At 42.1% G+C, this 27,853-nt stretch overlaps 1 protein-coding gene across 8 annotated transcripts in view; it reads left to right on the forward strand.

The window, feature by feature from the left end:
- The window catches only part of LAMA2 (laminin subunit alpha 2), a 372,327-nt gene extending 345,499 nt beyond the window's left edge, over positions 1-26,828 (forward strand). For 7 of the 8 annotated variants that reach the window (XM_035109029.3, XM_088666122.1, XM_088666125.1 and 4 more), the window contains 11 exons: positions 445-621; positions 2,324-2,472; positions 5,210-5,386; positions 7,850-8,045; positions 15,263-15,375; positions 16,486-16,675; positions 18,031-18,186; positions 18,730-18,883; positions 19,808-19,938; positions 21,318-21,540; positions 25,132-26,828. In XM_035109029.3, coding sequence (XP_034964920.3) covers positions 445-621; positions 2,324-2,472; positions 5,210-5,386; positions 7,850-8,045; positions 15,263-15,375; positions 16,486-16,675; positions 18,031-18,186; positions 18,730-18,883; positions 19,808-19,938; positions 21,318-21,540; positions 25,132-25,289 — 1,824 coding nt within the window. In that variant the 3' untranslated portion in view covers positions 25,290-26,828. The remainder of the gene's footprint in view (positions 1-444; positions 622-2,323; positions 2,473-5,209; positions 5,387-7,849; positions 8,046-15,262; positions 15,376-16,485; positions 16,676-18,030; positions 18,187-18,729; positions 18,884-19,807; positions 19,939-21,317; positions 21,541-25,131) is intronic. The other variant, XM_088666129.1, reaches the window with a different exon arrangement.
- Positions 26,829-27,853: the final 1,025 nt, after the last annotated feature.

Below are 27,853 nucleotides of genomic sequence, written 5' to 3' on the forward strand. Positions count from 1 at the left end.
GGTACTGTGCTCTCTGACTTGCAACTTGTTGACCCCAGCCATGACTAGCTTCATCACCGTGTGACCCCAAAATTTTGGCTCCCTGCCAAACTGACTTCTGTGACTCAGGACGCACACACATTATACTTAAAAACCAACCAACCCACCCACCCCTGCCAAAGAAAAAGAATATTAAGGAAAGTATTTGGTTGTGGGTGCTTGCAGATCTCAGAATACTGCACGGTGTGTACAAAGCCTCAAAATAATAATAATGCTGGAACAAGACTGGGCTGTGCAGCTCTTTTTAGCTGAATCTACTTTTCCAAATGTTTTCTGATATTGGGTGATTTAACAGATGGACAAATGTTTGCACAGCACTTTGAATGTAAACTGCTGAGCTGTTTATTATTGCAAGAATGTTTTCCTGCTCTGGGTCATACTTATCCAGTCCCTTCTTTTCTGCAGAATATCTACACAGTCAGCTTCCCGAAACCGGGTTTTGTGGAGCTGCCACCAGTCTCGCTCAATGTGGGAACAGAAATCCACTTGTCCTTCAGCACCAGAAATGAATCTGGCATCATACTCTTTGGCACTAATGGGGCACCTGTACCCCCACGGAGGAAGCGCAGGCAGACTGGGCAGGTACAGAATACCACAAACTGTGTTGGTTGCTTGCTACATCTTCATTGGCCAAAGATATTGTTCAACTCCTGCACTGCAGGGGCTATTTTGTCTTTACGTTTTGTGGGAAGGGAAATAAGATGGAGATTCAGAACATTTCCATGAAAGTTGTTCTTGTCAAAGTTTGAAGGGGAAGGGATCTCATTAAGCTGCCATATCATACCTTTGGTCCATTTGGTACACCTAGACAAGGGGCTCCGAAACGTTTTGGACTAGTGGGCACATTTTGAAAGCTGAGAGAGTGTTGGAGGAGACAATCACAAAATAGCTGTCATGGAGGAGTGTGTGGCACGACACAAAATTAGAGAGATAATCGCCTCCACCCTGAACCAATTTGGGGGAAAACGAAAACTGTTGGGCAAGTGGAAGTCCCTGCACGGGGCTTCTGCTGGTAAATTCCGCCCACACCATTCTCATTTCAGACATCACTTATTAGGTACTTGCAGAGTTTGCCCTATAACTTTATTTCTGGGACCTACCCAGGGCCACCACTGTAAGCCTTCATGGGTGCCATGGCACCCTCAGGTGCTGGGTTGGTGACCCATGACCTAGACCATGGGTCATGTACCCTATCGCAGATGTATCATTATTCCTCTTGATAATGCTGCTGTTCTATGGTTTCCACCCCTTGAACTAAATAGAGACATAGCAGGAAACACTTAATACAATACCTACAGGACAATGTTTTGGTTCATTTGACGGTTTCTGTAAAAACTGTTTTTCCATTTACATAACAATCACTTGCCACTGATCAGGCAGTGCAGGGGTAGCCCTACAGATGTTTTAGACTGCAGCAACCCTCATCTCCTAACCATTGGCTATACTGCCTGAGTGCAATAGGAATTGGAATCCAAAACATCTGGAGGCCACCACATTGGATACCCTGATATATCCAGTTAATTTTTTTAAATAAAAAAAAACCAAGCCTGTTCCGAAGAGTTCAGTGGCACTTTCTTCCAGCTAAATGTGTATGAGATTGCAGCCTTAGTGATGCCATTGACTTTTCCTCCAACTCCTGATAGTGCCTTCGACTGAGATGGGAAATGCTTTGGTTTGGAGAGGTTTCCAGTGCGGGGGGAAATCAGCAGCTGTTGTGTGAATACAGTTAAAGTAGAAAATTCTGGCTTTCCGTAATTTATGTGGAATCTAAAGGAATAGTATTCTCTTAGCTATGGCTTTGCTCTCAGCAAAAGAATTCAGTTGGCAACACCATGTACAGTGGTACCTCGGTTCTCGAACATCTCTGTTGACAAATGTTTTGGAACCCGAACAGCGAAATGCTTCCATTCTCGAGCGCGCCTCGGAAGTCTAACGGCTTCCGCTGCATGTTTTTCCATTTTCTCAATTGAATTTGCAGGCAGCCCTTTGCGCCTTGGTTTTTGAATGTTTCGGAACTCAAACAGTCTTCTAGAACTGATTACGTTTGAGAACCATGGTACCACTGTACTACGTTTTAGAAATCTGTGATGATTTCAGGCCACTGTCAGTCATGGCTAAGATTTGACATGTTTATGGTTCATCCATAATAAAATAATTGGAAGCTGAAAGGATGAAAGTGTTCTTTTCTGCCATACAGAGAGGGTGTGGCACGTTGTTTGAGAATGATCTTATAAATACGCGAAGGCGTTAAGGGCTTCCTTTAAAATGCTGGTTCCTATTGCAGGCCTATTATGCTGTGTTTCTGAACAGTGGTCGACTAGAAGTGCACGTCTCTACCGGGATAAGGGACCCTCGCAGGATCACCATCAAACCTGCATCTGGCGAGTTTCATGATGGCAGAGAACACAGCATCCGAATAGAAAGACTCGGAGGGTAATAACTCAGAATATAGGGGTACTGTAACCCTGAACATTTATTCCAGCCCAGTAACTGAAACTATGAGGAGAGGAGAATGAAATCTCCGTGCAGCTTTCATTTAAAAGTCATCTTCTGACAGTGATGATTTCATTATGGCATAGGTCACGCTTTAGTGTAGGCATTGCCGCTTAAGATTTTCATTAATCTAAATTGCTATGTTAACCTTTGATACTTTTTGCAAATACACTTTATTAATCTAATTTGTGTGGCTGAGGAATTGGATCTTGAACTAATATTAAGGAACAGCTTCCAATGAGAAGGAATAGCAACATCAAGACCTAACGACGCCCACGCCGAATTCACAACACCTGAAACTTCTTTATAAGTTTCTCACATGAAACTATGGGAAGGTTGGGGATTGATGCCTTCCAAACTAGAAAAGAGAGCCCTATACCTTTAAGAGTCAGGGTGATCGGGAGGAGAGAGAGACTAAGGAAAGAGAAGAGGTAAGGTGTGGGTGGCTCACAGCAACAGAGCAACGGCATTCGTTCACACAAGCACATGCTGCTAGATGCCTTGGTGCAGGTGCAGTGTTTGAATATTGTCTTATATGTTAGGGATAAATCATATCTAGAAGTCATGAAATAGGATAAAAATGTAGTAACATTCAAGGGGGGCCCTGCCACTTGCTTTAGGGTCAGTCCTGCAGATGGCAAGGAACAAAAATGAAAAAGATCTGTCCGAAGTAGGGGGGAGGGCTTTTTAAACACACCGACACACCTGCCCTCCAAAATAGCACCATCAATCCAGGTATTTATGCCTGCAAGTATTTGGTACAGCCCTAATGTGCATCCACTGAAAACATAAAATAATAACATAACATATATAAATAATGTAACATAAGATAATACTGATAACATAGCATAAATCACTCATCCATCCACCCTACAATGCTTCTGGATCCACCATGGGCTATGCTGGCTTGGAGGCCAGAAAGGATTACTTTGGTTATTAGTTTTTATCCCTTATTATGTCAAAGAGCACTTTCTCTTGGAGGCCCTGCAGCTCTAATAAATATCGTAACAAGCAAATCCATTCATTCAATTTCCTCAGAATCTTCCTCGTTCTCTAACCCATGACCTTATTCCCAAGCAAAAACATATTTTGTCAGCCTCCTTGGTACTTGTTCAAACTTGAAATTCCTAAAGTCAGGTTTTTAATTTTCTTTAAATGTCACCATAAATGACAAAATGCAAGCTGACAAGTATTGATAATACTACAATATCTAGCAGAATGCAAAGGAAATCCTTTCACTTAACAAACCAAATAATAATGCTGTATATAATACACAGGATTATGTTATTTGCTACCCTGTAAGGACTGCTAATGCCAGCTCATCATCGCTTTTACAGCACCCTCTAGTGGACAGAAATACAGAAATAGGCTCATTCTTGTAGTTTTCATAACTGTCCAAAACACATACACAACAGACTTCATTTTCCCATAAACTGGGCTGGAAGAGAAATGAACAAACCTCTTCATCTGCTTGTTACACAAGCTTTATTTTATTAAAAGCAGAGGACATTTTTGAAAACTCTTCAGAAAGCTAATTACCCATATGATTATAAACTAATTGCTTCCCATTCCAGGATAATAATAGGACAGCACTGAGGACTAAGGCATATCATCATGTGCTGGTCTTCCGCATCAGAGTGCATAAACATTTTCTCTTGAACAATAGCAGAGGGCTTTGTAAATTATTAGAGATCTAACCAGGAACAGGTATTTAACAACTACAGGAGTATCAAGCAAGCGTAAGAATGTCCAGCTTTACTGGGAAGAAGGTATCCAAAAATTTAGAACATCTAATGTGGAGTTATTGCTATTCCATTCTCTGACACAGACTCCTGAAGCTCAAATTTGAGACTTTTTGGAGAAAACAGAGGCTGTGGTTAGGAGGAAGGAGTGGGGAAATTGCCATGGGTGAGTGTAGCTTTGGATGGAAATCACAGCAATTAAGACAACACCACAAAGACCAAAGTAGAAATTATGTTTCTTTAGGGGGGAAATCATTATTATTAGTCCAGAATTCTGGATAGGCCCTTTGTACAAAAGGACCCCCTGATGCTAAAGTTAGTTGCTATATTGCAGTTGTACTTGGCTTTTGAAAATATATAATATGCATCTTTCATGGATTCCAGCAGCCACCATACTCAGGAAGCTTCACTGGTCTTCACTGGTCTTCAGCAAGAGCATACTAACTATGATAGTGGGGAAAACCAGAAAAATTAAGAACCAAACAAAATGTGACCCCTTTCATTTTTTTTTATCCTGGTGGGCCATGGGAAATTATACTTTAGCACTAAAAGTAGCCTTGGTTATTTCTATCAGTAGTAATGCTGTCGATCTGTAGACTCTTTTTTTTTCCAGCTCATCCAGACACTACTCTCACTAATATTCTATTGGTTTGGAAGTTTAGGGAAGCTTTTAATGTTTAATAGATTATAATATTTTAACATCCTTCTGGAAGCCACCCAAAGTGGCTGGGAAAACCCAGCCAAATGGGTGGGGTATAAATAATAAATTATTATTATTATTAGGCCAAAACTAAAGAAACTTTAGCCAGAGCAGTTTGGGCTCTCATCCTGTAGCTCTTTAAACAAAGCGAAAACTGCATCCATCAGTGTCCATAGTACAGGCCCAGCAGCAGGAGCATCATTTGTGTATTAAGTCACTTTCATTGATTTTGCAGGTTGTTTGTGATCCAAGTAGATGAGGACAGAAGCCAGTCTCAAAGACTCCCGTCAGATCAACCTATTTCCGTTAAGAAGCTTTTCGTGGGAGGGACACCGCCTGAATTCCACATTGCCCCTATTAGGAACATACCTGCCTTTGATGGCTGCATATGGAACCTTGTCATCAATGCTGTGTGAGTATCATTTTTTGGACAGGTTATAAAAAGCAACCTATTGATATAAAGCTATGTTGCTTACAGAAAAAACAAAATAGAATGGAGATCTAACCAGCCTGAGTTTCCCCACCCCTGTACTACCCTGTTTCTCATATTTTAAGACATACCCATAAAATAAGCCATAGCAGGATTTTTAAGCATTCAAGGAATATAAGCCATACCCCGAAAATAAGACATAGTGATAGGCGCAGCAGCAATGCCGGCTGCGGCAGGAAGAGGAGGAAAAAAATAAGACATCCCTTGAAAATAAGCCATAGTGTGTTTTTTTGAGGAAAAAATAAATATAAGATGTGTCTTATAATATGAGAAACACGGTATTCTACATAATGAAGTCTTAAATTCTGACACTATGTGGTTGCCCATAATATAAAGTTGCCAACTGAGCAATATTTGCCTGGTATAACCCAACCATTTGTGATATTCATCAGAAAGATGCCACACTCTTAATTCCCATGTTAATTTTTGACAAAGTAAACCAACCACAATGGTAGCTGATGTTATTCCTGACATGGTAAAACACCAGATGGCTTGATGAGAGGAAAGGTCTGCTAGTCAGACCAGAGGGGAAAAGTCAAGTTAATGGTGATTTTAAAAGAACTGAAAATGAATATATGAGAACTCTGTTACTTGATGCTGAAATTTTATGATATTTGTATGCTGCTCCACAACATAAAGCTATCTGTGTAGTGTGCAATGAACAATTATACACTCATTAAACACATGCAGAAATAATTTGTGGAACAAGATCTCTATTTGATGTCTATGCTTTTTCATATCTTCCGGCACATGTTATGTACTAGCTGAGGGACACGTTGAACAGAGTAATGGCCTCGCCAGTGTTGTGCCAGGTCTCAAGCACTAGCAGCTGTCCAATTCAGTTCCACAGAAGGGCCACACATAGCATGACATCTTAGCTCCAGGTTTACATATTAGCTGAACCAGGTGATTTGCAGCTGTATGATCAGCGATTCCCTGAAGTGTATATGCGTCACATGGCACTGTCTCTATGTACTAATGTTGACAGCATTGAATGTGAGCAGAACCTGCTATGTACCTGAATTATAGGTTGCACATGGAGCTCCAACAATACATCAGCTCTTGGAAGTTAATAATAATAATAATAATAATAATAATAATAATAATAATTAATAAACCTTTATTGCCACTACACCACCTGTGTGCAGTGAAATTAAACGAGCCCCCCTCCCCCACACACATACACTCAGTCTTGTTCGCACTCTGTGTGCTTGTCGGAAGTCAGTTGCACCACTATTTTTTTTTCCATTCAGCAGCCCAACAGCCCACAGATAAAAACTGTTCTTTAACTCGTTGGTGCAGCTGACTATACTTCTGTATCTCCTGAGGTGCTGGCCGGGGTGTGAGTCATCCCTATAATTTTCCTCGTTCTCCTGAGGCTGCGGTTTCCTGTGATGTCATCTAGCAAACACAGGGGACAGCCCATGATGTCATGTGCTGTATTCGCCACCCTCTGTATGGACTTCCTGTCCGTGGCTGTCAAACCAGCGTACCACACTGTAATACAGTATGAAAGGACACTTTCTATTTTGGACCAGTAGAAAGAGATCAATTTTTGTTTGACATTGTTCTTACCCAAGACCCTAAGGAAATGGAGTCTCTGTTGGGACTTGGGTTGTATTGATTTTCCAAGTGAGGTCTTCACTAAGGTAAACTCCCAGGAATTTGAAGGAAGAGACTCTCTCCACACAGCCCCCCCCCCATATACAACAGGGCTAGCTCCCCTCTCTTCCTCCGAAAGCCCAACACCATCTCCTTTGTCTTACTGATATTTAGGTGCAAGTTGTTCTCTAGGCACCATGTCGAGACTTTTTGAACCTCCTCCCTATACGCTGATTCATCTCCACCTGTAATTAGACACCTGTATGCTCACTAGGGGAAAGGGGCAGCAGTGGGAGGCACACCAGGGCAGCTGTTTGGCTTCCCCAATGCATTTGCACTGCCCCACTGTGCCAACCTCACATCTGCTTTGCCTCCCCTCTGTGTCCCAGGAGCAACATAGCTGGAGGGCAGTCAGGGAAGCAGCACAGCCCCATTGCGCTGACCAATACGGGTGGGTAGGTGGGGGGTAACTTTGTGTATTTTCAAAGGAAAAGGGAGCAAGCTTCATGGCTATGTAGGGATTTGAACCTAGTTTTCCCAGTCTTCTTCAACACAATGCACAATGCATTGGCAGTTCACCATGATGGTAAATGAAATGAAAGCCTTATAAAGAGAATCCAGAATTATCTCAGAAAATTGTGTGTTACATCATCAGATTAGTTCCTAATCCCCTCAGCAACTTGCCTCCAAGACTGCACATTTTAAAATTATTGATCATGGTGAAAGGGTCCAGTTGAAGAATTCCTGTTGTTTGACATCACTGACTTCATTGTCTCTCTTCAGTCCAATGGATTTTGCCCAGCCATTATCCTTCGAAAATGCAGATATTGGCCAGTGTCCTGATCAAGACCCACTGCATGAAAAAGAGGATGAGGATCACATCTCCCGTGCAACAGTTGAGATCCGTCCTGAACCAGACACTGCAGAAAAGACAGCAAGTGCAACCTCTCCTCCTCCACCCCCTTTCCCACCTTCACATGTAAGCGTGTTTCTTTTCTATGATGTGACTGGGTGGGTGAGTTGGGGTTTTTTAAAAAACAAAAATCATAGGTTTGACCTGGCACTGGTAACTGCAGTGATTATGGTGACGGTGCCTGAGCAGTTCCTTGGATTTGCTAACTGAATGAACACTTTGCAAATAGGGCTTCCTATGGAGACTTTGTTCAGCATCTCAGTGGTATCCCTCTTCTGGGCAATACAACAGGAACACAAAGCCTGCTGCTTCTGAGCAAGTTGAATCTCTAATATGATCTGTTCATCCCAGTGGGAGGAATTCAACATTGCACTAAGGCAGTCATTCCATCAGGGCAAGCATCCCCCATGCCCTGTTCTGGGGGTTCTCTCAACATCTCCCCCAAGCCAATTTGGGCTGGGGGGCTGGGGGGACACAGGAGGAGGAAGGAAGCCCCGTTGTGCAAGCAGTTGTTTTTATGTAGGCCTTCTGCTAATAGGACTTATCAGCTGAATCCCCCAAAATGCATTCGCCATAAGATCCATTTCAAGTGTTGTGGGTGTAGCTTTGTAGGTCTTGCTACACCACTCAGTGAGACTTACTGGTCGCTCATAGTTCCTGCTTAACTCAAAATGGTGAGTCTGCTGCCAGTTTTCAGCTGAATGATCAATACAGAGGCATACATCAGTTAGCACTTGTTGCTTCATTACTGTGGGGAACATTTAACTTTTATCACCAGCTTCTTAAATTCCATGGAAATCTGGATCAACTTTCGGTCCTTTGAGATTCTTTCTGTCTCCTCTTTGGCCGTTCTCTGCATTCTGAATTAAACCAACACAATGTATCCATGGATAGCTGATGAAAAGCAGGGGAACTTTAAAAAATAAACAAACAAATACAGTCCTAACAACAAGCAAGTCAAGGAGGTGACTAATGTGAACCTCAACTTGGGAGACATAGATTCCATTCATCACTATTGTTTTAGAGAAAAGCATAGGAATATAGTATATATTTAATATTTTTGTAAGTTAATTTTATACTCAAAATATCACTGGGAAACCTGGTCTTTATCCCTACCTCCACCCTTGGTTCACCCTCATCAGAAACCTGGCCTAAGATGCAAATTTCACACAGCAGTTATGAGGGTTCCTGTGCCTTTCACAACATAAGGAATACCATCCAAGAGAAAAATATGGCTATTCTGATGAAATTCCACCCGGACAGTAACTTTAGCCAGGTTGTGTTTGTGAGGTGAATACCACTGCAAAAAAGAATTCACCACTTCATTTTTACCATTGTCACCTATCTGATACTTGTGCTTTTTCAGTTGCTTGTATATGAACCTGTCATCTAAAGAAAGAAAAGCTTCAATTCTCATTACTCAATCTCTTCTCTTTTCCACTTTCCAAAGATAGAACTTATAGGTCAGAATGTCAGCATTTCAAACTTTGCTTGACACCTGTTTGTTACAGTAGTTTCATCAGATAGTCCTATATAAGCCACTGTGGAAAAACAAGCCAACATCTCTCCTCGTCCACTACAATCACCACATTATATACAGAGGGTTGGGTCCTAAGACAGAGTAGGACAGATCTTTCCTGTCCTGTGCCCTCCTATGAACCCATGAAATGTCTGTCTGCAGGGCAAGGGGATCCTCTGAACAGCACAGACTGCAGTAGAAGAATAGAGCTGCCAAAAGTCCAGCAGAGAGAACTTTTGAGAGCAGTCCATATGTGGCTTTCTGGTGGACTAGTTTTGTGCATGACATTTAACATATGGATCAGTCATTTTGAACTACTCTATGTAACTATTGCTAACTGTGTGCCTTAAAATGGTCTGTCTAAAGAAGAAGGAATCTAAAAGGATGATTTTCTAGCCGAGATCAATCTTAATAATAATAGAGGATGGTAGATGTGCATTATTGATTCATAAATATGATATAGAACAATTTTCCTTCAATCCCACAAGGTGGCATAATGGTAACATGCATTTATTAATGCAATATTTCATTTTCCAGTTCTTTTTAAAACATATAGTTCAATAATATGTTGGGAATGCAAACAAGTTGAGCCAGATTTCCAACCAGAAGCTGGTGGTTTCATTTTAAGCCATGCTACAGTTTATGCTAGGTTGTCATAGTTTTCCTGCTTGAAACAAAATCTAAAATGAATTTTCCATTTCAGTTTCCTTTGCAGCCATGTAGCACGTCCATAAGTAGTAAGAACAGACTTCTCAGCTGTTCAATGTAAATGACAGGTGATATATCCAAATGGTATATTATAGCAAGAATAAAAGCAAGCAAAACCTTCATTTACTGCAGAAGTAAGATCATGAGTTGCAAAACATATTTTGCAATAACTTTATTATCCAAAAAGGGGAAATGATAACATTAACCACCACTTGTTAAACTTCAATACATTCAAAACACTGTACATGCTTAGCTCATGAATGGGATAGGAAACTATGGTTATGAAGATGTTGTTGGACTCCAACTCCCTTCATCCTTAACCATTGGCCATCCTGGCTGGGCCTGATAAGAATTCAACACATCTGGAGGGCCAGATTATCCATTCCTGATTTAATTGGGTAGATTAAGCTCTAATCTTAATCTAAGAGGTTAGAGTAAGTAATAACACATTATATGTAGGACCACCTCCGAAGACAGTTCAGAAACTTCAGCTTGTGCAGAATTTGGCAGATAGGCAGCTCACTGAAGCAAGACGGTCTGAGCATAGAACTCCAATCCTGGCCTAAGTACACTGGCTGCCCAATCCAGGCCCAATTAAAAGTGCTATAAAGCCCTTAAACAGCTCAAGAATGCAATGCCTCAAGGAATGCCGATCCAGACCCTGCAGTCATCATCTGAGGCCCTTCTTTGTGTGCCTACTCCACAAGAGGTCCAGAGGGTGGCAACACAAGAATGAGCCTTTTCTGTGGTGGATCCCCCTTTGTGTATGCTCTCCTGGGGAGACTTGCCTGGCGGCCTCATTACATATCTTTAGGCACCAGGCAAAAACGTTTCTCTATAACCAGGCTTTAGGCTGAATAACATTCTATGGCCTTTTAAATGTCGTAAGGCAGTTTTTGGCTTGTTTTTGTTTTAATATATATTTTGTGCTTTCATTTTGTGTTTTTATGTTGTGAACTGCCCTGTGATCTTCAGATGAAGGGCGGTATACAAATCTAATAAATAATAATAATAATAATAATAATAGGTTTTGTTAGTCCACTGACATAATTATTTTATACAACATGAGAGGTTCTGTGTTCATATACCAGTCAAACTGGAATATGAGTACATGCTTTGTATATAGACCTAGATTTATTTCCTGCTATCCTTTGGAGTAGATAATACTCTGCTTGATGAACCAAATGATAGTATTTTCGTCTGTCTTCTAAACAGTTTACTATTTTAGTAGAATGATGCCATTCAGAAGGTAATGGTTTTATATATGCTGAAAAGCTGACATAGCTAAGATTTCAGACAGACTATTTCTGTCGCAATGTCCAAGCAATGAAGATGAATACTTCAGTAAGATTTCCTTTATGTTGAGGTGATATCAATTGTCCCTTAAAATATCATTTTCAGGTAAAATATAATGGATCCTCCTTTACTCAGAATGCCTAGTATTCTTAAGTAGTGCATAATTAGATTCTAAAAGGCCTTTACTATGGAAATAACAAAATGTGTATTTGTTTTGAAAGTGGCACAAGAGACACTTGGTGTTTGCTGCAACAAGCGCAGCTACCATTTTAAAATGTGTTACTACTGAAATGGTTATTAGGCAACTTTAAACACAAGGGAATGTTCACACTTCTCAATGCTTTATTAGACCAATGTAATTTCATTTTATATTCCTCAGCCTGAGGATTATATCTTTAGTGTTGAGTCATCTGAGCAGTGAATGTCTTAGATACCTCTGATATATTCCATAATGTACTAGGTACGAGCTTAGCCTTTTTAACTTCGTTCTACACAGATGGCTTTCAGAGCAACTGTAACCCCTGATCAGTTCCACTGGGAATAGCAGCCTGAGAGACGGCTTTCTCTGTGGTTGCTCCTAAATTATGGCACTCCCTCTCCACAGAAGTACCGTATTTACTCGAGTCTAATGTGCACCTCAGGTTTCAGAACCTTGAAACAAAACAAAAAAAAGTATTTACTGGTGAATGTAAATGTCCCCTCAAATCTAATGCGCACCTTAATTTTTGCAACATAATTTGGCCAAAAAAGGTGAGCATTAGATGCAAGTAAATACGGCATGTTTAGCATTTTTATTGTATAGTTGTCCCCATATGCTCTTTACCGTGGCGTTTTACAGTTAAGCTATTCTTTTTGGGGGGAGGTTGCAACCCACCTCTTTTGCTGACCTGATATTCCATTGTTCCATTTTGGAATGTTTTTATGTTTTTTTTAAAAAAAATATTTTGATTTTTATCAGTTTTTAAATGTATTTATGGTAAAGGGTGGGTGATTAAGCTAGCTAGCTAATTAATTAATTCCATGATGCTGGAGTGATCATGGTGTGCTCCTGACAGGAGAGGTGAAGGGCCCTATGTGGAGCACAAAATGGTGGGAAATCATTATCTCCCACCCTCCAACCTTCTGCTCCAGGCAGGGCTGCACATGCCACTCTGGGCCCCAATTGGACAATTTTGTTTGCTCCTGGAAAGGATTTCAACTGCTGGAGTTTGTTTGCTGTTGCTTTGTCCTGTATTTTATGTTTCAGGTTCAATGCAGGCATAAACATAGCTTAGTTTGTATTTTGAATAGGGATAGTCTTCATTTCTGAGGAGGAAGATTTTAAAAATAATAAACTAATAACTTGAGGTTGGGGGTTCTGGATATTAGAGTCCTACAGTAGCTCTCTTTCTGCTGCAAACACTAGTGTGTGTGTGTAGCGAGACAACTTCTGTGATTGCTGCTTCTGCCTCATGTTATTTACTGCTTCTTAGGACTTGCTTGCTGCTGAAGTGAAGAGCGCCAACATTTCAGCTGACTTTGGCACTGTGACGGTATCTCCCAGTGTTTTTCCCAATTTCCCCCACCCTGGTTTTATTTAACACTGCTAGATGCTGCAGTGCTGTTTCAAAGTGATGTTATCTTCTTGCTTTGCTACTAAATGGCTTTTTCTCTTCCCGCCTGCCTGCCCGTCGTAGTGCAGCTTTGCGGACAAATGTGTGAGACAGTCAGACAGCAGTCTTCCCATTTGCTCAAACTGCTCTACTGAAGGTATCAATTTCCTGTCTCACAGGAAATGTCACATCAATAAGAATTCAGCTAAAAGAATTAAATTAAAAGGTTCCTTCTCGAAGCTGTTCTTCGGTGAATATGGCTGTAAAGTTTCAGTCTTTTAAAAAAGCTATACATTCCCATTCCAGTAACGTTTCTAATAAAGATGAATGCTTTCATCTTCTCCCTCTGGATGTTTTTGGTCCATGGTAGTATTTCATACAATTTTGGTGTCACTAAGCATCTTTATATTCTTTCCTGGTCCATGCCAATCAAATGGTGGAGGGCCCGTATATGCTGTTATCTATACACCTCATTTCAAGTTGCAACTGACAGAAAAAAATATACGCAGCTCTGTTAAAACAGATGTGGACCTGACTGTAGGTACAGGAGTGTGAGATTGCCCTTTGCCAATGGTCAGTTGCTGAAGGACTAGCCTCACACATTTGCAGCGGGGCTCTTCCAGACTTGACTTTCTGGTTCATAGCAGGACATGCAGCAAAAAGTACCTCATAATAAAAAAATATTCCCTTTGTTGGGGTCTAGAATGAACCTGGTTGTTCAGGACATAATAGCAGCCTGTGTAGATATTGCTGGTTCATCTGGAACAGCTGCAGAAACCATAACTGGCACCCTGAACTTGCAGATTTTCAGCGGCCAACACTTTCATTCAGAACATCAGTTTCTCTGAAAGCACTATGTCTGGAAGTGCCTTTAACATCTTTGTGCCCTCTTTTGAAGAGAATGTTTATCCCCCCCCCATTCCCCCCCCATTTGAAAGCCGATACCCAGATCATTGTGATTGGTTGCATGTTGCTGAAGCATAAAAGGAAGGAGAATCCTCTTTAAAGTGTAAATGTCTTGTTTGCTAATGTATAATTGATGTTTTGAAAATGTTTTATGGACAGAACTCCACACATTGCGGTCTAATCTCCACTGAATTAGAATAAAAGCAGACAAAAGTGGTTACCCGGGGCTATTAAACAAAATGTTTTGTAATATGTATATTTGGACCTGTTTTTGCCCTGAAACATTTTTCTCTTGTGAATTGCTTGTGTCAGCCTAGTCATTTATCCTCTTCATAGCATATCCACTAGAAGCGGAAAACATATAATATGGAATTCATGTTCGTTTAGTACATGGCACTGATTTACTTACACCTGTAGCTAGAGTGTCAAATGTAAAAAAAAATAGTTTTCACATAAAATTTAAGAGAGGGAATTCCGAAGCATGCTTCTGCATACCAGTTGCCAGAAACCAGAGGGAAACTCAGGTCCTCCTCACCTCAGGTGTCCCAGGTAAAGGACCCCTGGACGGTTAAGTCCAGTCAAAGGCGACTATGGGATTGCGGCGCTCATCTCGCTTCAGGCCAAGGGTGCTGGCTTTTGTCCACAGACAGCTTTCTGGGTCAGGGGGCCAGCATGACTAAACTGCTTCCACACCATTTACCTTCCCACCATACCTTACCTATTTATCCACTTGCACAGGCATGCTTTCGAACTGTTAGGTGGGCAGGAGCTGGGACAGAGCAACGGGTGTTCGCTCCATTGCGTGGATTCGAACTGCCGACCTTCTGATCGGCCCAAGAGGCTCAGTGGTTTAGATCACAGTGCCACCCAGGTCCCTAGTGAAAGCAGGATGGTGGGTTATTGGGCTGATCCAGCAGGGCTTGTCTTCTGTGCTTATGACATAAAAAGCTGAGTTTGCTTCACTCACCTAACCTATGATGATAGTATGCCCCCAAAAGCAGGTGTAGTATTGGGTCTGCAGTATTACTTACTTCAGCTTTAAACCAAAAAGGCAAGCACAGGAAGAAAGAGAAACATTGTTTTAGGATGCGTCTCCTGTGTTGTTCAAAGTGAATTCTGCCATTTACAAAACTAAGATACTGGCATGGTCCACCCGTCATACAGAATGTGACCTGCTTTCCTTAAGAGTGTGTGGGGAGGGCTCCATGATAAACTAATACAGCACAGTGAAGAAGAGATGATGGCAGTGTTTTGTTTTGCAGGAACACTGTGCTGCTGATGTGGAGCCAATTACATTGGAAGGCGGCAAGCAATTTGGCCTCTCAAGGAACAGTCATATTGCAGTTGCATTTGATGACACCAAAGTTAAGAATAAGTATGTTCCATTTTGAGATGATATGGTGGTGAAATTCATTGTGGTAGATAGAGTAGTGTGGGATGAGTAATGCTGGGAATGCTTTTAGGCAGGACAGCCACAATTGAAGGAGCTGTACAAGTTTCTCTTCATTTCATGCTGCACAAAATGACCATATGAAATGTTCTTCTTCTAAAATTCAGCTCAACAGATGCTACACTTAGCAAGAATTCCATGTTAGACTTGAAGCTCCTTTCCTAAATCAGTATAGCTCTTTAATATGTGTCTCATTCCTGAAAAAGCCCAGCAGAGCAAAAAAATAATAAAGCAAAAGTGCCAAGGAGACAGAATTAATTGGTCTATATTTAGTAAGTCACAGACAAGAACATTTCTGTTCTTCCTGGAAGTCACTAATTTCCTAGAATTATTTAAACTGCAATCATGGGCACTTAAAGTTGCAATCCTATAGACACTTAATCCTTTGGGACTAAGAATCATTAAAATCAACGGGAATTGTTTCTGGGGAGATATACATAGGATTACACTATTAAGAATCCTTTTTTACAGTAAATATTTTGAAATATGAATTTACACATTTACACATAAACTGATATTAAGAATATCAGTTTCAGTTTCAATTATGTATATAGAAGACAGCCTCAGAGCCTTCCATGAGATTTTTAAAATGTTCTTTGGATGCTAATTATTGTTTGAATTCATCTATTTTATGTTTTTCATATAAGGGTCTGGATCCAGACTTGCTTTTGGATGATGGAATGGCAAACCCCATTCTAATCAGAACTCGCACCTATCCAGTTCAGTAAACTGAAAACATGTTTGCTCTTAAGGTGATCTATTGGCCTTTTGTGGGCAGAGGGATAAGTTTTTATCCCTTATTTTTCTGCACCACATAAAGACAATATTACTTTAGCTCTAAATCAAGTCTAAGCAGTAAGTGAATGAATGCTGTATACATACACCTTGGAAAGTTCAGAAATAGGAAATGGGTATCTTGGTTTTGTTTGTCTTATAAATAATGTTGCCTTTAGCAATGTTAGTTTTATGACGAGGAGTGAAAGATAAAACAGATTAATGCTTCCTGACTTTGTGCTCTTTTTTCCAAATGCATAGACTTACCATTGAATTTGAAATCCGAACTCAGGCTGAAAATGGGTTGCTCTTCTATATGGCTCGGATCAATCATGCTGATTTTGCCACCGTTCAAATAAAGAATGGCTTTCCATACTTCAGTTATGACCTGGGCCATGGGAACACCAGCACAATGATTCCTGAGAAAATCAATGATGGCCAGTGGCACAAGGTATGAAGCAATGATGGTCAGCACCTATACAATTAGGTTATGTGTGGAACAGGGAGGGGGATCCCAAATGAGGAAGCACTGTGGAAGGAAGAGATTGGATCGAATCCTAGCTGTCTGTAAAAGGAATGACTTCTGACATTTTTGACCCATTGAAGGGATGGATCCCACTGGCAGAAGTGGATAGTATCCCCACCCCTGTTCCAACCCTTCCTCTGGAGCAGATTCCTGGACGTTGCCTGGGACTATAGGGGAAGGTGGGATTGGCAGGAAGCTGTCACCAGTGGGAGCAAAGTCTGGATCCAAATCAAGCAAGGCAGAAAAACGAGACATGAATATTTTCATAGGGTTTATTCAAACATAAATGTCATGTGTATTGCAAACGTTGCTATTCACCAGAAGTCCTAGTTGTTAGCTTCTGGTTGGCTTCTGTTGAAAGCAGAATGCTCAGCCAGTTTCGCCCCTGTCTACCTGCTTGCTTGCTCACTTGGATTAATGTGCTTTCTAGAAGACCAAACAGTACTATTCCACACCATCACTAGTATTTCATGGAGCATAAGACTATCAATAGCTATTAGCCACTGCCAGAGGGAGGGTGCCTCTGAATACCACAAGTCAGGAGAATGTTGTCAAAAAAACGTTGTGGTTATTACGATTGCTTATGCAATGTCTTACGAATACATGCCATTTCCCAGTTTCATAAGTACTCCTTTTTTTTAAGTGAATGTCATTTCCCTAAGCACCTCAGTCCTCAGAATATAACAGTGCAATCCTAAGCGTGTTTGTCAAAAGCAGACACCAAAAGACCTTACTTCTGTGTAGGATTTCAGTCTAAGGGTGCAGAAATATAGTCACCTAAAAGCAAATCCCAGGGAATATAGTGGAGCTTATTTCTGAGTAAACATGCATATGATTGCACTGCACACAGTAGCGGACATTGTGGTGAGGCTCGCCACTCATCTGACCTACCATAAGTTGTGTAGAGGAAGACTGGCAAGGTGGCAATGGCAAGATTCCTTGGTCCAAACACACCACTTCAACCTCCCTGCTGCCTCCGCCACTCTCTTCTTGTAAGCTGCGGCGAAGAGACCTAACAGCAGTCAAGTGGCACATCGCCACCACGCCATCTGCTACTGACAGCACGCAATCCTATTAAGTGAAAGGAAGGTAACTTAGCATTCGTTCAAATATGAGGGATGTTGCATCACAAACCAAATCATATCCCTATTAACTCAAAAGTAAATTCCACTGTGTTCAATGGGTCTTGCTCTCAAGCAGTATGAATAGGATTGGAACCTTGGATATAGTGGTGGCGGCAGCAGCAGCAGCGGTGTACTAAACTTCTATCTTTTTTCCAGATAAAAATATTCCGAACCAAGCAAGAAGGTGTCCTTTTAGTTGACGGTGCTACAAACAGGACCAGAAGCCCAAAGAAAGCTGACATTTTGGATGTAGTGGGGATGCTGTATGTTGGAGGATTGCCAGTTAATTATACAACTAAAAGAATTGGTCCCGTAAGTGAAGACAAATTTTTGTGTGTTTTTTTTTAATCCTCACGCATCGTATGTGTTCCGTGACATCACTGTCATGCACATGGTGTAGCCACACACAACAAAAGGGTGAGCATTTTGCTTCCGGTGTCCTTTAAGAGACTTGAGGTACACTCAGTGCAAAAACTGCATCCTTAAGCTCCCCTTTGAGGCTGAGTAACTTATTCCTTTCCAAGCAATACCCATCTGCAGGGGCTAGCAATGCTGGCATGGTAAACATCACTCAAGTGGTCCAAGCTGTTTCTCTGGTCCAAGGTGTTACCAGAGTGGCATCCATCCATCCATGAGGAAGCAGGTCTCAAGGTGTTCCAGTAATGCCGGAGCTGAGTCCTGTAGCAGATGTCGTTCTGGGGTTTTTCCTGTTATCAGTCTCTCACAGCTACAAGAAACCTACCATTAAAATTATGGACTGGTCATTTCTTCGTTAGAGGGCAAATGGGCAAATTTAGCAGGGGATCAAATACTTTCCCCCCTCACTGTACTAACACCCTTTTCACCCTTACTCAGGTTGTCTATAGCATTGATGGATGCATGCGAAATTTCCAAATGACAGAATCTCCTGTTGACCTGGATAATCCTACCTCCAGCTACAATGTCGGAAAGTGCTTTGCCAATCCACAGAAAGGAACATACTTTTCAGGAACAGGGTTTGCCAAAACAGGTAATGTTATATGAGGTTTTGTTCCAAAATGGAGCACCAGGGGATTGTTATAATTCTTCTTCAGAAATCATGGTTGGGCCCCCCTAAGAAGACAGTTGCCAAGGGAGGTATGAATATATCGAAGCATAAAGGCTGAGAAGTGAAGAAACAAAATGAAAGAAATATAGATTTTTATGATGGCCCACAGGGATTGCTACCTGTGCAAGGCTTGTTGAAATGTACTTTGTTCAGCAGTAGTAATATCAGGTCTTGCGCAGGATTGCGGCTGCTATGATTACATTTTGTAAACGTTCTTTTAATGAATGAAATAATATCAAGAATGCAATTTAAAAGAACTTGTGCAGTTATAACTATAAACCCCACAATTCTAAAACATTGATATCTCTTTAAATAATCTTATTTTATTTTATCAAAGAGCATGACTTGGATTCTAACTTTCCTCCCTTGAGTGAAACAGAATTCACATTCATGGAGCAAGGCTTCCCCTGCCCTCCCCTTCAGCTTATGCACTCTCAAAATCACATTGAACTCTTATATGAACAGAAATGTTCCTATGGTGACAGGATTATTCAGGTGTTAAACTTCACCCCCAGAGGCATTAAAGACACACTGATACCAACAGATTGTCTCTCGAGACAGATGGATACCAACATTTCATGTCCTCATCCTTTATCTTCTACCTTGCTAGGGCAGTAGAGCCCACTGAAGCTATCAAGCCCAGGCTGAAAGCCAGTCTTCCATTGCTGGCAAATTAAACATTTGTTGAAGGAAAGGGCTTAGGAGTTCAGTGTACCTGTGCCCCCATGTATTTTCTGTTACTGTGGCAACAACATTATTACGAGTCTTTGTATGACGTGGAAAAATATTACTGGTGTTATTTCCAAGCCTCTAAACTTGACACAGCCTTTCTTCCTCACTTCTCAGTTGGAGCATATAAAGTAGGATTGGATTTGCAAGTGGAGTTTGAGTTCCGCACAACTCGGACAAATGGCGTCCTCTTGGGGATCAGCAGCCAAAAAATGGATGGGCTTGGCATTGAGTTGGTAGATGAAAATGTGAGTATGGCGCTATGAGAACTGTGTCAGACGATCTTTTGTTTTTCAACCACTTTATGTAAACCAGCGTTACCTAACTTGCTGACTTCTAGATTTTCTGGACTCCAACTCCTGTCAGCCCTAGCAAGCATGGAAAACAGGCATGGGCAGGAGTGATTGGGGAGGTGAGCCAGTGCTGCATACCTGGCTTCACAGTAGTGGAGTGCTGCTGCTTACTGGGAGGGGTGAGGCAGTGGGAAGGTGGGAGCACCAGATTGGCTCGACTGATGAGCTACATAACACCAATCTTCCCCCTCCTCCCCACCTCATCCTGCTCTGCCCAGTAAACAGCAGCCCCCGTGCTGCTGGAAGGCCAGGTGCACAGCACCACACCACCTCATTTGCTGCTGCTGGTCAAGGATATAAGAGGAGTTGTAGTCTAAAGCACCTGGAGCTCTACAACAAGATATTGTCTTTATACCAGTACCAGGGCTAGGCAATATCATCAATATACCATCCAAAACTGGTTTGAAGTCCATATCATGATAAGTTTCATAATTTTTGACCTGGCTATGCAAAAAATCACGATGTTTAGCTGAAAACCAGGTATCGCCAAGGGACTCCGTACTTCTTGTGAAGTGTAAAAAGGGTTTCATTTGGCATTTTGAGGTCGTTGCAGGCCAACTGAAGAAGCCCAATAGGGTCTTTACATATGGGTGTCACTCTGACTTGCAGGGCAGAGCCTGGCTGCTCTGTCCCACTTTCACATTTAGAATATCACTTTAGCACCTAACCAGGTTTGTAGGAATAGGTAACCAGATCCCTTATGATGAAATTTCTGTTTGCCTTTCCAAACCTCATCACGGTTCTTCTAAAGGAAATTCTGCATAGAAACTATTGTGTGCCACACATTCCAGTACAGCTAACAGAGAAACCTTTTGCAAGTTGCTAAAGTTCTTGCAAACGCTTGGATCATCAAATCCACCGCTGAAACAGTATTTTGCGTCTATTACCCATTTTAGTTTGGCAACAGTAAATTGACAAACATTATGCCCATAATTTTCAGCTTTCCTGCCAAGATGGGTTCTAAAGCTGCAAATTAATTTCAAGTGGATCTTTGAGTACAGCACAAATTCATCCATTTACATTGATTAAGTATTTAAACACTGTTTTAGCTGGAGAGGATAACCAAGCCACTACTGCCTTTAATGGGCTAGGATCTACACCATAAACATGACATAGTCTCTTGCTTTTATACCTTGTATATCAACTCATAGCTTTAAGGCAGATCCCATCTGACAGCATAGCAGCCAGCCTTGCAATTAGCAGATTACATTTTGTTTTGCTTTGTTTCTAGAGCTAATTGGTTTTCCTAATTGTTTCTGTAATTTGCTTGCCAGGTGATGTTCCATGTCGATAATGGCGCAGGTCGATTCTCTGCCATCTATGAACCTGCTGTTCCAGGTAGCTTGTGTAATGGAAAGTGGCACAGGATTATAGCACACAAGTTGAAGCACCGTTTAATTTTGACAGTAGATGGCCAGCATGTAGAAGGGATCAGTCCGAATGCAGCTTCCACTTCAGCAGAGACTAATGATCCTGTCTTCGTTGGAGGATATCCTGGTGAGTACACAAACTCAAGATCCAGTGATCGTCAAATAGGGTATGTTTTTCAATGTGTTTCATCCCTGATGGATGACCTCTGCAAAAAGCAGGACAGGGAGAGTGTGACCTGGCTCCTGATCTCTCATCAGCTTTTGATACTGCATTCACCATAGTATCCTCCTGAACTGCCTCTGTGGAATGGGAAATGCAGACACTGTATCACAGTGGTTCTAATCTACCTTCAAGGCAGAGTCCAGGACATAGCCTTGGGAGAGTGCCTTTCAGCCCCCTATACTATTTCCAGCGCTATGTAATACCTACAGGAAGCCGCTGGAAGCAGTCATTAGGAGTTTCAGGGTGAGATGATATCAGTATGCTGATTACACTCAGCTCTATTTCTCCAAGACATCTGAACGTGGAGAGATTGTGCAGTCCCCTGGGCCATTGCTGGGATGCACTGGTGAAATGGATGGTGAAAAGGAAGCTGAGTTTGAATCTTGGCAAAAATAGAGGCACTGTGGATTAGTAGCTCAGTTGCCTACTCCGGATGGAGTAGCATTATTCTCACCCACCCCGGACTGAGCAGGTTCATAGTTTGGGGGTCCAGCTGTGTCACTGGAGACTCAGGAACTGCAAGTGCCTTTTTTTCACTGTGACTGGCTCAACAGCTACAGGCATTTGAGGGTCAGGAAAGCCTTCCCACAGCGGTTCATCCACTGCTACTGCAATGCATTCTATGGAGGGCTTCCGTGGCACTTGATCTTTTTTGGGTGCCTGCTAAAAAGATTCCTGTTTGGGCAAGCCTACCCAGATGCTTAGGAATTTGAGGTAATTTTAATCTGTTTTAGTGTTTTACCATACAAAAAGTAAGGTTGTAAATATCTCTTGATTTTATTGTTTTACATTTTTGGAAACCTATTGAGGGTGTTGTTGTTTTAAACAAACAAGCAGTCTATGCATATTAAGAAAAATAAATAACATAAAATCTGTGGAACTATCTTGTCTGGATCCCATGCTTCATGAGGTAAAGAAATAAAAATCTGAAAAACAACACCTGCTAGTGAAATGGGTAGTCCAGCCACTTTGCAGTGAATCAAAACTAACCTAAACCACCAAATGTTTGGCAAACAAGACCAGTTGGGATAGGGAACCTGTGACCTTCCTGGTGTTGTTGGACTAAGATACCTAGCAGCCCAAGCCAGCAGTCGTAAATCAGGACCAACATCTGGAGGGCTACAAGTTCCCCACCTGTATATCATAAAGCTCCAATTACCCTTCTTTATACTCCATTATTTCCCTTTTTGTCATCAATAGTGTTATTGTACAGTGGTGCCTCGCAAGATGAATTTAATTCGTTCCAGGAGTCAATTTGTCCTACAAAAAATTCGTCTTCCGAGTCGCGGTTTCCCATAGGAATACATTGAAACTTAATGTGTTCCTATAGGCTCCGGGGGACTGGCGGTGGCGGCGGCACTTGCTCTCTTGGCTCGGGGCAGGCAGGCAGGCAGTTCCTATCGGCTCCGGGGCTGTTGCCGCCTGCCTGCCCCGAGCCAAGAGAGCAAGCGCCGATGCCGGCTGTGTGCGAGGCGGGAGATTCTCCCCCCCCCCCGCTGCCACGCCGCAGACACCCGGAGCATCGGATGGGGCTTCGGAGAAGGCGCAGCGCCTTCTCTGATCCCCCGTCCGATGCCTTTCCCAGCTGGGGGGGGGGGGAGAAGCGGAGAGTAAAGATCTCTTCCTCTCCATGTCTGGCATGTTGAAAAAGAGGGACAAAGCTACATTGGCCCTGGTGCTTGGCTGAAATCACTGCCATTCCTGCTGGAAGAGCTGAACTGGTTTCACGCTGGTGCCTCGTAGGGCTCTGGTCAATGCAGCTTTGTCCTCCCGCCAAGCGCAAGGGAGTCTCTCCGCCCCTGGAGGTAACAAGCTACGGAGAGTGGCTCCCTCAAAGTCCAGCCTGCCTGAGCAGATGCCCTGCATCTGACCACCCCAGGGGAAATATGCAGCCCACCATCTCAGGCAAAGGCAGCCAAGCACATGGACCCTGTTAAGCTTCATTCACATGGGCAGGGGAGGACAGAAATCCACCTGCCCGGTCCTTTGGCTCACGTTGGGGGGGCCTGCCTCCTCGTCAATGGAGGTATAACAGAGCCCCCATCTTTCACAAGGTGGAGGTAGGGTACGGTCTCTGCTAGACTTCTCCACTGAGGAGCAGGAAGCTGCGTGCCCCTCAACGGAGAAGTTTGAACGTGGCGCTTGTTCCTCCCTCCATTGTATGATGGCCAGAGTGCGATGGTGGCTTCACCCAGCGGTATATTGCAAGTGAAACCACAGCCACTCCCGAGTCCCTCTGCCACCAGTGCCCAGCTGCAGCTTGTTTCTCCTTTGGTGCAGTGTGCGCTGGTGGCAAAGGGATTCAGCAGCAGTGGCGGTTTCACCTGCAATACCCCACTGGGTGAAGCAGCCATTGCACTCTGGCCCGCATACCAGTCCTGGGAGATGTATTAAAACATCACCCAGGCCTATACCTAACACCACAGAAGCTGGTGCTTATACACCCAGGAATCTTATCTAAATGCTGGCAAGTCAGCACATACCTGCACATGTGGTGGAAATGCCCCAAAGTTCAATCCTTCTGAGTATCAGTGCTGCAGAAAATTTCCAAAATAACAAAACGGGTAATAGACGCTACTCTAGAACTAGCCCTATTAAATACCTTCCAGGACAACCACACACACAAGACATGGAACTCATAAGTCACTTACTCACAGCAGCTAGAAATATTGTACCTAGACTTTGGAAGGGACCTATCAGGAGTGAACATAGACCACTGGTACCAAAATGTATGGGAAACCGCCTTACTAGAGAAGTTTACCAATAAACTTAAACTAGGCACAGGGACAAGCAAGAGAGGACACCTTCACCCTGGCATGGTTCCCCTTTAATCACATCACAGCACAACATACAAATCAATATGGCTAGCCTGACCCAACAACCTACCCCCCATTCAATCAATCAACCTCAGAATCCCCTAATCTCTCGCATTATCAATATAAATAAACACATAAATAAACAAAGGACCTACCCATGTAATGCTGACATAAACCCCTACACTAACACTAGGCAATAGAACGAAAGAACAACCCCCCAGTATCTTTCCCCCAACCACAGTATGTCTATGACAAAAGTGTCTCCCAGTCCCACTAAATGTAAACAAACTGAAAAAGACCATGAATTGAAAGTGGAGACAATAGATGTGCTTTTCCCTGTTTATCTGTTACTTAAAAAAAAAAAGTTAGGACACCTTCAGTACCACAAGAACAAATGCAGTGTGACTTGACAAAGTTTGTCTTTCATAAGGTATGCATTATCAATTAAATATCTGGCATGTAGCCTAAGCCATCTCCCATCCTAGTCCCTTAGCAGAGGTATCTGCTGGATTAGAAATCCTTCCATGAGCATAAGGACTCAATTGGATTCCACCTTCAGCTCACATTGCTTTCTACTTATAAATGCTGCACAGAAAATGAAATATGAAGGAAATGTTTATTTTTAGAAGAGAGGTCTGAATAAGTACCTTCGTTTTCCCCCCTCTTTCTTCCTTCACAGATGGACTAAACCAGTTTGGCCTGACCACTAACATCCGTTTCAAAGGATGCATTAGATCCATGAAGCTCACCAAAGGAACTGCTAAACCTCTTGAGATTAACTTCAGCAAAGCCTTGGAGATAAAGGGAGTTCAGCCTCTATCTTGCCCTACAAATTAACAGGACATCATCCGACTCTGATATGAGCCTGACCACTTAAAACCAAAAAAGTGCCTCAGATTTTTAAAGAATCCTATATATACACATTACCTTCATAATAAAAAGGCTCTTTTGCAAATATTTTGACTTCAGCCTGTTATATAGTCAAAACGGTGCTATTTCAGGGTGTGCTTCTAAAACAAAACATTAGATGAAGAACATTTTCCCCTTGGAATGAATAAAGTTGCAAGCTATTCATGTTTGATGTGTCAGTCTTTTCCCTCAGTTTGAAGTGAAATCTTTTTAGTATTTTGAGGAATGGAATTGTATTAACACAGACCCACAGTCTTCAAGTACAAAATGGAGATATGGTTCAATTTGTATGGGCATGTTGAGATAAAGATAGCCTGTTTTATGTACCCCACCTTGTAGTGTTGGTTGCCAGTGGTAATGGGTAATGTAATTTCCCCTGGGGGTGTTTTCTCTGGGGATGACCATCTCTGGGACCTTTGGCCTCACTTCCACTTTTCCTTTCCACTCTGTGGCTGGAACAGGCCCAGCAGAACAATTTCATGAGCAAATACAGTGGTACCTCGGTTTAAGTACACAATTGGTTCTGGAAGTCTGTACTTAACCTGAAGCGTACTTAACCTGAAGCGAACTTCCCCATTGAAAGTAATGAAAAGTGGATTAATCTGTTCCAGATGGTCCGCGGAGTACTTAAACTGAAAGTACTCAAACCGAAGCGTACTTAAACCGAGGTATGACTGTAACTGGATCACTGGCTTCCTTCAAGGCATTTGTCATCCACATCAGGTTTTGGTGGGAGAAACAAAGACTTGATCGAAGGGCAGTGAGATTCACAGGCCTGATTAATTGGAATAGAGAAACCATTTTAATATTACTTGTGCTGTCATTACTTTTTGTACTTTGTTATAACAAGCAGTTTAAGTGTTTCTGGTCTCAAACCTGTAGTCTCATGTTCAGTATGTCCCTACAGGGAGATGCATGTGCCGTGCCAGCATCTGAAGCACATGCATGTCTCTGCAGAGGAAAGTGTGCTACCTTTCTGTATTTGGTTGTAAGTCGCTTTGTGTTGCCCTGGGCAAGATAAAGCAACTAAGAAGTTTAATAAATAATAGTAATTTCACAGGAAGTGGAGAAAGGGTATTGTGAAGAGGGTTTGGGCATCTTCTACATTACATATGGAGAAGCCCAATGTGTTAGTTTTGACAACCCCAGATCCAAACAAACAAGCCTAAGTCCACCATCGCTGTGTCAGATTAATGAAAAAAACTCACAGTAAAGCTATCGGGACATTTTAAGAAAACAGTATTGTTTCCCTGCCTCTGAATGTTTTCCGTGCACTCGGCTAGTGTTTTCTATACTCTGTGTAATGCACTCTTTCCATGATATGCAGGACTCAAAGTTTTCTTTGCATGTCTGGTAGGGAGGGAGTTATGGGAATGACACTGTTCACTGCCTAAGGAATTTGTGCAATGTTGCTACAAAGATCATGTTGAATTGAAATCCTAATATATCATTTGAACAGCTTTATAATGTTATGTGCTTTTTAAAAATATATAGCTGCTCTTTGGTGCCCATGGTGCTGTAAGACATTAACACATTCCACATTCCACACATGGCATACTCATTTTCCTTTGCCAAATTACTTTATAGCATTAGAAAAATCAGCAGGTGAACCAATGAGTGACATTTGCATAAGTCATTAAACACATCAAACATTGTATTCCATACATGCATATTTTAAATGGACAGTGGGAAAATACACAATGCAAAAGTTACAGGAAACTAGTATAGTCCCTTTGGAGCAGAACAGCAAAATAAAGTACAGTCATACCTCGGTTTAAGTATGCCTCGGTTTGAGTATTTTCAGTTTAAGTACTCCGCGGACCTGTCTGGAACAGATTAATCAACTTTCCATTACTTTCAATGGGAAAGTTCGCTTCAGGTTAAGTACGCTTCAAGTTAAGTACGGTCTTCCGGAACCAATTACACTCATACCTCGAGTTAAGTACGCTTCAGGTTGAGTACTCCGCGGACCCGTCTGGAACAGATTAATCCACTTTCCATTACTTTCAATGGGAAAGTTCGCTTCAGGTTAAGTACAGACTTCCGGAACCAATTGTGTTTGTAAACCGAGGTACCACTGTACTGTAGATTAAAATGCCACCCACTTTCTTTGTACTAAACAGTCCCTCAACCCACCAGGCTTCCAGAAGAATCCTACTCTTGGGTAGCAACGCATTGCCTGCCTTCCAGGCTTATAATGCTTTTTCTTATGCCGAGTTTCACCTTAAACTAAAAACCTTCCAGATTGGCTACCTGCAGATACAGATTTTTCCTTGCTAATCACTGGCTCTGCCCAGTGGGCCACATGAAGCCTCTCAAAACAAGAAATATGCCAAACTGCTCATCTGCAATGAAAGTTTCACTACCCTGACAGCAAATAGCCTGGGGCTCAGCTAAGTTTCCAAGTTGTCCCTATAATCCCACAAACAGAAATACAAAAATGTGCATCCTCATACAAGTATAATAGACATTCCCCGCCAGTAAAATATGCA

The sequence above is a fragment of the Zootoca vivipara genome, chromosome 3 (assembly GCF_965207765.1).
Source record: "Zootoca vivipara chromosome 3, rZooViv2.hap1.1, whole genome shotgun sequence".
In the NCBI taxonomy this organism is placed as follows: Eukaryota; Metazoa; Chordata; class Lepidosauria; order Squamata; family Lacertidae; genus Zootoca; species Zootoca vivipara.